This window comes from Aythya ferina (assembly GCF_964211825.1).
Source record: "Aythya ferina genome assembly, chromosome: 13".
NCBI classification, from domain to species: domain Eukaryota; kingdom Metazoa; phylum Chordata; class Aves; order Anseriformes; family Anatidae; genus Aythya; species Aythya ferina.
In genome coordinates this window covers 3,188,879-3,204,839 of record NC_140311.1, presented here as the reverse complement: position 1 = coordinate 3,204,839, position 15,961 = coordinate 3,188,879, and the positions used below count along the sequence as shown (strand labels likewise).

At 36.0% G+C, this 15,961-nt stretch overlaps 1 protein-coding gene across 4 annotated transcripts in view; it reads left to right on the top strand.

Moving 5' to 3' along the window:
* Window positions 1–15,961, top strand: part of LOC311443980 (uncharacterized protein) — a 199,534-nt gene that overhangs the window by 40,846 nt on the left and 142,727 nt on the right. The window contains exon 3 of one of the 4 annotated variants that reach the window (XM_084534693.1): window positions 4,663–4,732. The exons of the other annotated variants lie outside the window; for them this stretch is intronic. Coding sequence (XP_084390819.1) covers window positions 4,663–4,732 — 70 coding nt within the window. The remainder of the gene's footprint in view (window positions 1–4,662; window positions 4,733–15,961) is intronic. 4 annotated transcript variants of the gene reach the window in all.

Sequence of the window (15,961 nt, the reverse complement as noted above, 5' to 3'; positions counted from 1 at the left end):
GTTTCAAGCTGCCTCTGCCGCTGCCTTGCCAGGATAAGCCCCAGAAATTCCCTACCAGCGCAGACAGAGGAGGTCAGAGAGAGCGCAGGTGCTTCCACTGATACTACAGCAGCTAGTGCTCTTCATGGGGTTGTTTTCCTGTGGTTTCTGGTGTTGCCAAATAACGATTAGTGATCCTCTCCATCTCTAATACACTTTTGAAGGTTGATCACTAACTCTGCTTCTTTTTTTTTTCATGTTTGAAAGACATTGATTTGTTGTCTTGTTTCTCATGGAGCTTGAAATTACACCAGTAATGCCACCACAGTGCAAGAACTGCTCACATGTACACCTTGGTGGTACAAGTCTGGTGCCCAGGGACAGTGTTATTTATTGGTAATGCTTAGGTTATGAGATGTTGGAGAGGAAGGGGGGAACTTGTGAATGTAAGAAAGATTCCTGTTATCAAGTGGAATTAAAGTGGAATGTTTGTATTTTTCTATCCCAAATTCATAGTTGGCTTAAGAGTTTCTGGCTTATTTGAAATCAGTTCTTCCATTGCATCTTAATCTATCCATTAATTCATGATCTAAATGCAGCGGTGCTTTTCAATCTCAGTGTAGAAATTAGTGTAACCTTGCTTCCATTTTGAAGTTGACAAGAATTTAAGTATTTTTATAGTATATTTTTTCTTGTGCAGCTCTTTCCCATTGGGCTTTGTGATGGCTTTAGACATAACAGCTTAAGTAAGAGTTTCCTTTCTTCAGAGATTTGAAAATGCGCACAGATCCTGATCAACATAAATTAGCATGGCTATGCCTTCTGTTATCAGTTATTTCAACTATATGAAACAATCTGTCTCTGTTTTAATATAAAATAAGATGGTGTACACGTTTACAGTACATATCACTACCAGACATAAGCAAGAATACCTGTTGAAAGGCCTTGTGAGTAAAGACAGCCTGTTAAGGATCTTTTTATGCATGAGAGAGGAATGTCCATGTAGTCACTGAGTTTGTAGAAATGTGTGTTGCTGGTGTGGCATACAAAACAATATTTCTGCATTGTTACACAGTGGGTTTTTTTCTTTCTTTCTTTCCTGAGGGAAAAAGGTTGAAGTGGTGTTATCATGTCATTATAATCCACAGGAATTTTGACAATAATGCAAGCAATTCATGATAGGGTTTACACTGGAATCAACACAAACGAGAAGGTAGCAGCTGAGAAGTGTGTATGTGACTCCATTGGTATTCTCTGTCCCTTTTCTTTATAGAAGTCTCGGGAAAGGAGGTTGCTGCTACTATTATTAATCTTTATCTTGTGTTGGCACTTAGCTATCAGAACGCCACTGACATTTGATGGGGTCTGGAACAAATTCTTTTGTTGTAATAGAATTTTTATGTCTCTGACTAGTCAAGGAAAGAAAGAAGGAATTTTGTGAGCAGAGAGTAAATATAAAACAGAACTTTTATTTTTCTCTAAACTTTATTTTGCTTTATATCTAAAGGATGTCAGCAGCTCAGAGGAGCACAGCTTTCCATCAACATTCCTCACTCATTGTTTGAAATCTTTACTTCTATCTGTGATTCATGGTTGTTACTCGATGAGGCTGTGTGTCACAGTCTCACTGACTGCTTTACAACTCACGTTAAGGAGGGAGTTGTAGGAGAAGGTGTACTTTCTTAGTTACCCAAGATGTAAAAGATACAAATCATGATTCTACTGAACACATATACATACGCTTTTGCATACTTCCTATAAGTTATTGTGCCTGGTTACTGCCTAAAGACCTATGCCAGGTCACAGGCATGGAAAGTAATATGCAAGGATGGTGGTGCAGAATGCATGTGTGTTTTGATCCCTGATGGGCTTTTGCAGTGAGTAGAATCAGCTGGGGAATCCTTCCCAGCTGTGCTCTGTCTCTTGCCCTGTCTTCTGCTGTGGGAAGCTGGGCAGGCCACAGAGAGTAGCCTCATGGCTTTCTGTCTCTTTGAGACACCACCACTACAGGAGGTGTAGGAGCAGATGGGGTACTTCATCTGCTCCTTCTTCTTCAAACCCATATGTAGCTAAACACAAAGGGAAGCACCATGGAGGCTTCACAGAAAATGAACTCAAGTCTGGGAGAATAATGGAGGCTTAGCTACTGAAGGAGAAATAGTAGCCTGTCTTTTGTTGGAGATCCTCAAGCCTTGTATGGGGAAAGATGTATAAGCATGATGAGTGAGAGCTTCTGAAAAGTAAGCCTTACGTAAGCAAGGAAAACACCATTATATTTCCAGATCATCTCCTTTATCCTTATCTCGGTTCACTAAATACGTTGTTTTGCAACAACAAGACTTAAATGTCTGATACAAGGTCTTCTAAGGCAAATGTATATAATGATTCGAGGCATTTGTTCAGTCAGAGTGTAGACTTCTAAAGAAAAATAAGTATGCATAGATCTGTGCCCACACATTTCTGTCTAGATGTAAGAGATGTTGGCTGTTTGTTTTTTAAATTTACCCTGTAAGTAAAATGTTGAGACATGATACTATCTGAGCTCCGATGGTAAATTAGTGCACAGATTAATCATGTTTAGATTTTTTTCCCTACTCCATTTATTTTTATACCAGGACCCACTGGAAGCACTTGGAATACTACATGTAAAGACAGCCACAAAAATCTGATCGTTTAACAAATCATTGCTATGCAGTAACAAGGTAAATTGGGTCCATAGACATAGTTCTCCTAGCATTTAGGAAATCTGTTGATAGAACAAAACACAAAAGAATAATCTGCAAGGTCTGTAATTTTGATACGTTATAGTAGGTGAGGTATGTGAATAGATAAATTATCTTCTGCGACATCAAAGACAGAGGTATTTGTGAGTGGGTAGTGGCTTGGGAAAGGCAAGTGATTATTGGAGTGCTACAGGAGATCAGCATTAGCACCAATTTTGTTCATTTTATAAACCAGTGGTCTGGAAAAAAGAAAAGGCCGTGGAGCCGAGCCGTGGAGCATGCTCTGGTTTCTGGGCTGTAGGGGAGTGGTGGGCCATGAAAACCTCGAGGTCAAGCAGCCAAATTCAGAACGATTTATACAAGATGTACAGGCAGATGAGTAACTGTCTTGTTAGTGAGGTATGTAAATTGTGCAGAAAAGCACTAAGGAAAGCAAGGAAAGAAGGACATACAAAAAAGCTTATGGGGGTTGTTGCATCACTAGGCAGTGTGGGTTAAGGGAAATACTTCTCATAATTTTAGTTATTTTTAATGGGTCTAATTTATTTTTTTTAAGAAGAATACCCATTTATTTTTAAGCATGGGGTGCTGTCTACTTGCTGTATTAACCACTCACTGCCTGCAGGAGGGGGTCCTGCATGCCCCACCTCTGCCTCGCTGCCTCACCTCAAATGCATGATTAAGTAAATGATAACGTGTATTTTGAAAACTAACTCAATTTATTATTAATTTGGAAATTTCAGCATTCAGTTTACAAAAGGGTTTAAGGAGGTTCCAGCACCCGAACTGTGTTTACTTTTACTGTGAAATGTCAATTGCCAAAAGAAGAAAAAGGGCTCTAGAGTACTTGCTTCAATTACTGCAGGAGCCGTCGTTAGAGAAACACTACACTTTAAACTTATGACATTTCTTCACTGAAATAACATCATCTACAAGCTGCTGATATAATATTTTGCTTCAATCTATGCAAGAGTTTATTATAACTGAGGCTTAATTAAAAAAAAAAAAAAAAAAAAAAAAAAAGCCCTAAGCCAAGTAGCCTAGCAAGAAACTATAATACTGATGGAGAAGAGAATATAAAACTAACACTGGCTGCAATAAGGACAATTTATATAGAAATCTATTCCTAATAATTAGGGGATCTCAGTAATTAGTCCATATTTTTCCAGTTTTGTACATTTTTTCCCAATACCTTTGGTTTAGAAGGAAGTATTTATCTTGGGCAGCTAATAGGGGATAGACAATTTGTTCTTATTAAGATAGCCACTACCAGCACAGTCACTTTTTCTCATTTTTTTCTGCCTTTGATTATTTTTTTCTAATTTATTTAACATTTTCATAATTTGTTCTAAATACTTAAAATACTTACTTGAGCTCCCCCCTCCCCCTTTTTATTAGCTTCAGGTATCGTGTATTGACAGCTGGAAAGACTACAGTCTGATCTGTGTCACAAAAACAACAAACTCAAAAACTCAAACACAAAAAATCTCATGCTTTAGACAATACCGAAAATTTGATTATGAAAAGTACTGCTTATTCACTTGCATTAATTCCTTTTTAAATCAGTATGAAAAAAATATGGTCTTTATTGGTAACATAGTTAAGGGTTTTTAGGAAATGAGAAAGCAGTTAGCTCAGACTTGCTTTATATGGCATGTGTCTCATACAGAGGAAACAAGGACCCACAGAACTAAATAGGAATAAATGAAGTTGTCATAGTCTGTGAGTTCCAGTGCTAAAGCCTACCATGAGTTACTTCTCCTAACGAGTGTTATTTGATATTGACTGTTAGTGAAGAGTGCATCTTCTTGCAGGTTAGATTATCATGACAATTTGTTCCATCTTTGTGTATATAATGGTGCATTTTAGTTTTGGTGATATATGTCTTCTGAGACCAATAAATGCCTTCCCTAGTAGAGGAATGTTTTATGTGAGACTGTGTGTTCTCCTTGTGTTCTAGAAATCTGGAGTTATATAGTATTACCAAAGAAAAACAGAAAAGTACATATTTCCTGAAGAGGCATGTAAAGGTTTGTAATTGTTTTCATCTTTTTTATACTTCTTCTTCACCTTTTCAGTGCTATAAACTGCGATGGCCTTCTTCCAGCAAAGGTTGAAGGGATCTGATTCATTTTTAAAGTGTTTTATTTCTGGCTTCCTATCAGAGCAGGGAATCAAATGTGGCTGCTTTAGGAATGTTTTTCTGAGCAGAAGGCAGAACCTAAATGGCAGAACCTATTTTACCTAGAAGGCAGAACCCTGATGGCCCGCGATTGTACCAGTGGCTTAGTCAGGGATCTCCTGAAGGAGGAACTTTAAACTATAGATCATTTCTAGTAAAAATGTATAGTATCTTAAAAATACATCTTTGTGCAGGCATGTCTCAGCTTGACCAACATGCAGCATCTTTAGTAGCATATTTAATATGTGCATTTAAAGACATGCATTGTACATTCATGTGAGTATGCCTTGGTGAAAAAACCTGCACACTTCAGACACAAAGAAATGCATATGCATGTCACCCTTTTTGTGTAGGTTGCACAATGCTAGATGAAGCAATATTAATGTCAAATTCTTGTTTTTGGAAAGGACAACCCACCTTACTAAATTATAGGCAGATTTATTTGTAGAAGATTATTCTGAATAGTTTAAAATATGCAGTGAAATTTCAATCATTCACAATACCTTTTCTTCAAGGATGTTTGTTGTTTAATTCATGATCTAATACTAATATTTCAGTTCACTTGTGCATTTACCTTATATGTTGCTTTTACCATTGCCACCTTTCCTCTGCTAGCTTTGAGGATACTCTACACACACACACTGTAGTGCTTGTAGTCCAGACCTGACCTTTTTCTCCAGTCCCCCTGTGGCAGTGTCCAGTTCCTGCCAGCACCTTGGGCACATTCACAGGCTCAGCACCAGGCACTGCTTGGGAAGTGGGGCATAATCCTGTCTACACTTCTTGACCCAAAGTCATGTTCTTCAGCCTTTCTTGAAAAAGTTTAATAGCTTTGCTGTAAATTAGCTGTAATTTAAATTAATCCAAGTTAAATGTAATGTAAAAAGCTGCTACATGCTACAACAGTGGGAGATAGATGGACTGGATCTTCTTCTCTCTTCCCACCATCCTTCCCCCTCCCCACAGGTCCAGGGACCTCCAGTAATGTTGGCATTACTGTCTATGTCAGCAGACAATTCTCTGTCTACTGGTTGTACTGGCAGCAGACTGCCTTTTGAGTGGTTGTACTAGCTTAGAGAGGCAGAAAAACAAACAAACAAAACATGGCCAACATGAGGCAGTGATCTTGGCTTTCCTTTTCACACATTGTTCTTTTTTTCCCTACATATTTCCTTTTTAAGATGGGTGTTAGCAGAGGAAAGCTTTCTGTCTGTATATCCAAATTCTGTTAAAAGCAGTCACGTTAAAAGGCATTATAATGATAATCCATGAAAGTATGTGAGATATGAAAGTGGCAAGCTCTCACTGTGATTCCTTTGAACTGGATTTGTTTGTATTTATTACTTGAGTAACTTGAGGTGTTATATATGTGAGTAACATGACACATAATTTGAGCCACTTTTACAATCATTATAGGTTTCTGTATCTGTTAATCTACCTAGTTTGGATTTTACTCGGTTTTAATATGTATAATGTATTTTGTTTTAATTTGTCATAATCCATAACTCACAGTTACAGATTTGTCCTTGTGAAATAGTAGCTGTAAGTTGTGTGTGGACAGATAAAATCTATAAGCTAAAACCATAGAGTACCAGCATATGTGTGTTATCTGGCAAGGTACATGTGTTATCTTTCCCTGGTATCTTATGGAATGTTGGGTAAAGTGCAGTAGTAAGTGTTTTCAAGAAAAGTCCTGCTAATTTGCATGCTCTTGGTTTCATATCCAGCTCAAGAGAACATGGAGCTGTGTTTTTGGTTTGTTGTGTATTTGCAGCACAGTCAGATATAGAGTAAAACAGGATTTCAGAATGTGGAGCTCAAGTTTTGTTTAAAATCAGTTAGCAGCTCTTTTCTCTGCTGTCTTTGCTACTTCCCTTTTCCCCTATTCTAAACCATAATTTGTGTACTGTGAGGCCAACACTTTTAAGCATACTGGTGTAGACATCTTTATTAGGTAGGAAATGCTATTGATTTTTGTTTTTCTTTAAAGCATCTAGCTCTATGTGTTCAAGCTTCTCATTGACACTGAGATCTATATGCTCAAGTGTTGTAACGTAAGAGCTTTGAGAAAACAAGAGTTTTTTAACTATTGCAGGAACTATGAAAAAATAAACTGTTTATTACAGAGTGAGGCAATACTGTTATGCATATTGTAGTCATATGAGGCAATGAGATCTTCTGATTTTGATGAAGACTTATGAAGAGTCTAAAAATAACTCATTCCCAGTACAGAAAAATATGTGAAAATATATGGTCTATCCCTTCAATCCACAGCATTAAGTTAAATTAATAGAAGAAATTGTACAGTACATGATTGAATCCGTGAGGGATATAGTGTGATATTGTATATTTGCCTAAAAGCTCTCTCTGACAGCAAAAACAATGTACCACAGTATGTTTCTTTCTTATCTAATGGAAAGAATAACACACAGAGGCTCAATTCTTGTAATGAAAACCCCCACATTAATTTTATTTTTTGATGTGTCATTGTAATTCAAGAGATGTTTTTAATCTCAGGATTGCTAGGGCACAATAAACCATTTAAAAAGTATTTGGCAAGGATCCCTGTGCTTAGCAACAGCTCCTTTCATTTAAAACTGTTTTTTGAACCAAGCTATTCAAAGCTTTGTTCCACTTATTAAAATAAAGTATCTTACTTCAAACAAGTATTTGAGAGAATATAATCAAGAGGATAGCATTCAAATACAATGCGCAGAAAACATAAAAGGTAGCAGCATGAAAAACTCAAATACTTTGTGTATGTTTCCTTGTTTTTCATTAAGAAAAATATATTAAAATGAAGTGTACTTAAGTGTGTGTTTTTTTTCTTTTACCTTTATAGGTTATCTAATGCTCCATTTCTTACTACATTCTGAAATTCATTACTAGATTTAAAATAAAATTAGCTGTGAACTATTTTAATGAATGAGATACTGCAGTAAAGTGGTGTGTTTGTTCCAGTCATCTCAGTGTTATAAAACAGCAACAGAGAAGCTAAATATAGAATAAGGTCTATTCATTTTGCTGCTGGCTTTATACTCTTATGTGAGTTACAGTGTTAATATGTTGCGCTGTATAACCATGAAAACTCCACTTTCTAATGAGGTATACATGTTCATCCTCAGCTTCATTATGTAAGCTTACATTGACAATTTATTTCAGATTTTTGTGAGTATCATTTTCACTTTATCTTAGTTCTGCCCTAATTTTGTTTTCAATTTTTGTATTAAAGGCATTGCCAAGGTAATAATGGCTTCAGTAATAATGCAAGTGCAGTTTCCCCTCATACGGACATGGTTCACTGGTCAGTGGTTCCTATTTCTCCTGTGTACCTCAAAAAATAAGGAAGGATGTGTCATGGAAGCATCTTCCTCTGTGAAGAGGATCTGGGGCTCAGTTTATAGAATGCCTTCTGGAGAGTCCTAAGGGTCCTCCGCTCACTCTGAAGTCAAGGCAGTTCGAGGTGAATGGGCTAAGCATAAAGAAGAATAATTCTATTTTGCAGAAGATTTGGCTATTTTAAAATTCTGGTTTATTTAGGAATGAGAACCCCAAACTAGAAAGTTCCCAGTCAGGAAAAGGCCCTGACTCTGCTGCTCTGAGTGTAACTGCAGGGTTACAAACACTGCCTGCAAATCTGTTCCCACTGCCATGTGGCTTCCCGGGAAATCTTGACCATCCTGTATAATCCTATATGTAGCTGATAAAATGTTCATGACCCACCAAAGGTTTGGGGATAAATGCCTTGAAAACAGTTTTTGGATTATTGTGAGTCTGTATAGATAATGCTGTATAACATTTTCAGGATGACCATGACTGCAATATCAGTTCAATTTTAAATCACACATTGTGTAGGCAGAAAAATGGTTATTTCCAAGATGTTAAAAAGCTAATCTATTCTGATAAGTTTTTGTTTCTTGCATAGATATAGCTTTTTTTTTTTTTTCCATTTAATTTTACAAACCAAGTTGGGAGCCTTGACATTTATTGGGCCCCCATATTTTTCATTTATATTCTCTCTAGTCTTCACCATCTGTTATGACAGTAAATAAGTTTCAAATAAGCCATATCTTCCTCAGCATGAGTTGCTTTTTCTGAAAAAAATAAAAAAATAAAAAAATAAAGTTGCAGTTGGATGTGATATTTGAAGTCACAGCTTGTCTTCAAATATTTAGTAGCGTATTCGTGTGCCAAGGGATATCAATCTGCCATTTGATTTGCTTACAGTATAATAAAGATTATCCATTCCCTTCTTTCATAGATATGTCAAGGCTTTTAATTACAATAGTTTGGGGAGTAGCTCTTTCTACAGCCCTTTTTCCATTTTGCATTGACTTAATATCCTTCTTTCTTATTTTCTTGCACATTAAATTCCAAAAAATATAGTCTTTGACTTTGGTGGATTTTTTTTTTTGACTTTGCTAGCTTTTTTTGGTATGCAAAAATAAGAATTTCTACAGAGATTTTTTTTTTCCTCTTATACTTATTGTAGGCATCAGGGTAAATTTGAAGAGCTATATATTATTTGGTTTTTATCTTAATCTTTCTTTGTTTGCCTTGGAAGAACACTTCAGCAGAGAAAGGATGTGACTTGGATGTCAACTTTGTACAGGCATGCCACTTTGCTTTCAGATCTTTTCAAAATAAATGATTTGTCTCTTTTCTTGATTGAGGCATTTTCTTCATCCTTTGAGGATAATGATGTAAAATCACAGATGGTTTTTGTTTCTTGTCTAGTAAACTGCAACAAATGTTTCCTTAAAACTTTCCCGAAGTGGTTCTTCTAACAAGGAAATGCTCCAAACCAAAAGTATGCCTGAAACAGTAAATGTTTCTTGTGAACTATATTTCTTACATTTTTTTTCCACTGCTCAACAACTTATCTCTAGCCCTTGAGCTTCCCAAGGGCTTCCTAGATATGTTTGCCAGTAGCCTATGATAAATCAGTATTTGTAGTTGCTTATGCTTTCTACCTGCCTTCTATAAGTAATGTTCTGCAATTCAAACCATCCTTATACCAAAGTACTTTTTTTTTGCATCCACTTTTGATATTTCTAAAGGCTGTATATATTTTTACCTGGTAGATATTTAGATCTGCTTCTTTTATCTGTGTTTGGGTATGTGGTACCAATTGCTACTTTCAAAATGGCCCCAGAAAAGTTATGATAAACGAGCATCAGCTTTGCAAAACAAAGAGGAGCTGAGGTTGACTGCAGTATGATTTATATGAAAAGACTCAGGCAACTTCTGTAAAAGCTACAACATTCATTATGCAAAGGTACTTCTGAGTTAAAAAAAAAAATAATAAAATTGTTTTATAGCATTAAAATAAACTCTATGTTATAGTCAAGATTGATGCACAATTAAGATTAACCTTTTTGTTTGTAGGAAGATTTCACTAACGTTTTGATATTCATAAGCTTCCTACTATAAAAATAAAGCTTTTGTTCTTATTTTTATATATGCAGTAGTTTCTCCTTTTCTACCTGTAAATAGAGTAATTGCACTTTGTTATGATTTTCTAGTATTAGATTAATTTTATAGCATGTTCTGAAATTTCATTCTTGTTCAGCATCAATCTTTGTTTTCTTTTTATTACAGAATTATACTTACAAATAACATCATTTCAAAACAATAAACATAAACATATAATGCAATATAGCAGGTTTATGGAGTAAACATTTCATTTGAAAGAAAATTCTACTAGCCTATGCTATTACTTCACAAAAGTGGCAAGGTCAGAAAATCTGAGGGTTAATAACAAAGATATTTATATCCCAAGATGGGGACACAAATATTCAGGGATCAGTGACTAAACTTGAAAAGAAAATTTAGGAGGATATTTTGTCTATGGTTTATCTCTTCCAGAGAAGGGGTCTTCGTTAAAACACTGATTTTCAATTTAGAGTTAGTGTACAATGTAAGGTATGTTGTATCAAAACCAAATGATATTCCACAGAATCAGTTTCTCGAAGCTTAGATTGTTGAGTGTTAGGTATTTCAAAAGAGAATTAAAAATCTTCCCACACTGCCTTTGCAGACTAAACGACTTCTTGTTAGTATGGAAAGATGACAAATATGAAGCCAGGTGGTTAGTGCAAGGCAAGAACTGTTTAAGAGATTTCTATTTTTTTTTCCATAGAAGAAGAATTGGAAGAAGTATTAAAGCTACAGAATAGTATTTCTGATCAAAGTGTAAAAAGTGGAAATAGGAAGTAGTCAGGAGATTCAGAGGGGATTTGGAGACGAGAAGGGTTTTGACCCTTGGGGGTGTCGGTGAAGGATGAGGAAAACTAAATGGTCTCTTGATCACTTATGAACTCTTCTGCTCACTTAATATAGATTTGCTTACCAGAAAACTCTTTGCTTTATCAGGGTCTTTCCCTGGTTCTATTTATTTATTTATTTATTTATAAACAGCAGCAGTAAAAATAAAATTAGAAATATATTGGAATTATATCTATGTCAAAAGGAGACTTTACAATTGGAAAAATTTGGAAAAGAGCACAAATTTCTGTCAGTTAAATGTCATTCTTCTATAACTTTTCAATGTAGAATTGCACTTAAATTTATGCTAAAGAGCTTTTAGAATCATATGATCTTGAATTCTGAATGAATACTTATATCTAATAATAAAAGTAAATGTCACATGAAATAAATATGCAATAAATACAATATAATTTGAAATTTGGTGTATTTGCTTCACTTTATTTTTGAAAAAGTAATGTTCGTTGACTGGTATTTCCTTGCTACCAGTATTTACAAATAATTATGTAACAAAGAATGAATCTGACATCTCCAGTTTCCATTTGCTGTTCTTTTTCTAGACAATACATGTAGATTATTAGGTTTTCAGTACTTTGTCCTTCTTCAGTCCACTAAGATACCATTAATTGTCCTGAGATTCCTCTGAGCATTTAAGCACCTGGCAGATTATCAGATCCCAATAATTTGAAAATCTCTAGCTCACTGAGTACTTTTCAACCTCTTATTTCTCCTTCCTAGGCTGAGATTTCACCTGTTGATAATTTGATAGGTGTTTGAAGGTGGATGCATGTGTTGAAAACCTTAGCATTTTTCATGTTTTTTCTTGATAATGCTATTGAATACTGAAATATTGAACACTTTTCCTACTGCTAATGTGCTTACAGCATGACTGACTTCTTTTTTTTTTTCTTTAGTAACCTCAATGTTTCTTGCTACTTGCATCTCTTTTTAAATGTCCTTCCATATTTAATCCTATATTAAATTGTCTTTTACACAGTCCCTTAGCCATCTCACCTCATTTCCACTTTCTGCATCCTCTCTTCTATGTGAGACCAACTCATGTTTAGTGAATTCATCATTTGATCTGCATGCTTAAATTCTATGGATTTTATTTTTCTATCTTTATTCCTTTCTGGGGGTTCTGAACTCTCTTATTTCATCCAGCTTGCCTTACATCCTCCCATTCTCAGCAAGTTTCTTTCTACAAATAGGAATAGCATTTCTTCTATCCATCTTTAGTTGCAACAGCTGTCATTGACGCTTTCTTAGAATTGTACTTTTTTTTTTTTTTTTTTTTTTTTTTTAACACATTTAAGTACTTTAGATGCCTTGTTTTGGCAGATTCCTGTTATTGGTGATTTTACCTGTATCTCAAAAAAAAGCCTTATCCACCTAATTTTCTTGATCTGGTATTCTGTATTAGATAGCCATCATGATAAATGCTATGTTCTTTATCATTGTATGTAATCTTGCTCTTTGCATTGCTGATCTGGAAGCAAATATATAAAGTGTTGTCTTCTAACATAGAAAAATGATGCAAGGGAAGAGGCCAGTTCAGGCAAAACTCTAAAGTGCTATCCTTCAAAGTCAAGCTCTTGGAGGCTTAATTCAGCTGTAGGAGCAGAGAGGGCGACCTTATAATATTTGCCCTTTGAAATGTTATCTTTCAGAGGTGACCTTTAAGCTAACTTGGGAGTCTGGCAACCTGGGTCCTCAGCACAAGATCCTTTTCATTGTCAGCCTCTCACAGTTGGTATCTTCTCTGCCTTTGTTCAAAATAGAATCTCCTTCCCATTTTGCCTGCTTTGCTTCATAACTCTCTTCTAACTCATACTATCATTCAAGTCAAATAGAGTTAGTGGACTGTTGCCTTTCTCTTCCAGAGACATCTCTGAGTTTATAATTCTGCTGTGTTCTTTACAGACTTTATTCCATGTAGGTTAAATATTCTTCTTTGCAGTAACTTTGCAGTAACTATTCAAGAACATTGTAGTACTATGGGAAGACTTTGTATTCTGGCAGCATTCCATACTCATTTTGGAGTTTAAGCAAACATTAACTGTGAAGTTAATCAGAAAGGAGCTGAAACACTCTCCTGACCTGGCAGGAGCAAATTAAGAATGTGACAGCATACAAAATTATGGAAAACTATATTAAATCATATGAATGGTTTCCAAGAACACAAGAGTTTGCATGATTACCAAATCAGCCGTTGCCATCTTTAGCCATGACCATTGTTTAGGCTTGCTCATGCTTGACCAGGCCGTGACTAATGCAGGTGTTTCTAATAGCAGCTTTTAAGAAGTCACGCATCCATTTACATAGCTTTTGGAGTTCTGAACCAAAGTTATGTATTTTAATAATGAGCTACGTAAAATAGAAGGTGAATTTGTATGAGTGAAGTTGAAAATTCTTTGAGAGTTCTAATTATAGATCTGATCTGTATTTTTCATTTCAGTAGCTATTTTGGTGTCTTTAAAAATATTGAAAACAGTTCTCTTTTTCTTTCTTCATGGTCTCATTCATGTTGCTTTGCTCAGTGTGCTGAAGAACCCTGCCTTGCTCCCTGAAGGCCCCTGGGCAGTGCACCAGGTGGGCACGCTCTGTGAGATGGAGTCACCAGGCCTGGGGCCTGTCCCTAAACTCCTGCAGCCTGCCTGCCATGTCCCTGTCAGCACTCTGCTTGCCTTGATTCATCTGCCCTCTGTGAAAGCCATGACCTGAGATGCATCCCTAGTTCATGGGAGCTTGTACATCTTTATCAACAAGACAATCATGAAAGGGAGGGCCTAAAAAGCCCTGTGAGATTTTCAGCTTTGACTTCTGCATTTTTCCACTGCATGGCTAGGGCCTGTCAGCACTTTGTTCCTGATTAGTCGGGCAGCTAACACAATACTGCTGCTATCTCTGTACTTCTCCATACTTTTCTGAACTGCATTGTGTTCTTGCCTTGTCAGTGTATTTTTTATCTGTACAATTGTTTCTTTGCTTGAATTCAATATGTTTGTTTTTCTAAATGACAGCAGAACTGGTATTTTGGTGTACTTCCATATTACTCCATCAATCACTGGAAGAGGACGTTGACACAGTGTTACTTTTGTTTTAAGTAAAACCAGGCTGCTTTTATTATTTGTGTGTGTGTGTGTGTGTACTGTTTTCCACTATTCCCTTTGGACTGGGAAAATTGAGACTTCATAAGCCTAATCTTCTCAGCTAATATTATGAGCTACAGCTAAGTAGCATTTGTTGGAAAACAACAAGTTCATTCCATGCACAGTTCATTCTTCTGTTTGGCATAGATATAATGGATATAGCACATGAATTGAAACTGTTTTTCCCACTGTATGACTCAGGTTTTATTTACATGATTGCTAGCTAATTGTATTTGAAAGATTGTGTTTATTTTTCAACTAGAAGATAAATTTTCGACTCTGTATCTCTAGTTAAAATGAAACAGTGTAAGGTAATACAAAGAACAAATACGCAAGAGTGCAAGATGATATGAAGGAAAGAGAAAACAAGAGGGAAAATCAGGAAATGTGGAGAAGATTATATCAGAAAGAACCTCTGGTTTGCCAGGAATTAGGTCTCTGGCCATTGGATATAAATTTGTTAGATTGATTAAAGGCAATATAAAGGCAAATGGGTAAGATGAAGTCAGAACACTTCTCTGGAAGCATATTACGGTATCTGTAATATGCCAATTTCTAAATGAAAAATAGTAGTTGAGAGGTTGTAGCTAGTAGTACTAGCAGTATTTAAAGAAAAGAAGTTACAGCGTGTGTATGTTTGGCAGTTTTCCTTCTTTCTCAAAACAGTAGAGAGAATTGCTGTGTGTCTGACAGCGTGGATGAAGGCTAAAGGAAAGTAGATGGCTGCAGACTGATGTCTTCACTGTGACTGTAGATCCCCGCAGGGTCAAAGACCAATAAATAGAAAAGGAGAATATGTGAAAAAAATGGGTGTTCTCACTGGACTGTGGCTGGTTAAAGTTAACAAAAACTGCCTATGTTTTGAAGAGAATTGGAAGTGCTAAAGGGTTTGAATAATATGTTGTTATACAAAGGAGAGAAGAGATGATCTAGCTAAAATAGTTCTTTGATAGAAATGCTGCTTCTTCACTCGTGCTTTCAGGTCATTTATAAACGTAGCATGGTTAATATGCTGTAAGAGCAAGCCTTGAAATACTTCTTAGCCATATTGAATGTTGACCAGTTCTACCAAACATTTCCAGCCCCTTAGCTAGTGTTAATATTCAAAACAAACAAACAAAAACCCTTCCCTCCCATTTATGATTATTCTATAATAAACGTTGAAAGAACTAACAACTTTTTTTTTTGAAAACAATATGATTATCACAATCCACACAATTGTCATAACTATCAAATCAATACAATTAGTTTGGTTTTTGTAAGGGTCCAGTGATAGCTATCAAAAAGATCTGGCTTAATTCATATATAAACAAATTTGGTAGTTACAGGCCCCCAGTTATGGACAGCTCAGATGTCTCTGCTCCTTTGCAAGCCCTGGGGCTGGAGTGGAAGCCATGAATTGCTGTGGAAACACACTGTGGTGTACAGTTTTGGGTAGAATTTGTCCCCTGTGATCCGTATGGTGTTCCACGTGCATAGCCAACTTACTCAGCCGTTGCAAAGAACGTGGCGGGACTACACTTATTGAACAAATATTATTCTTCATGAGTAATTTTCTTGCCTGTCGTTTTTTGGATAAGAAGCAATTTTTAAAATGTGTTGTCAGAAATCCATCCCTTATGCAATAAAAAACTCAAAAGCTGTGCCTGATGACATAC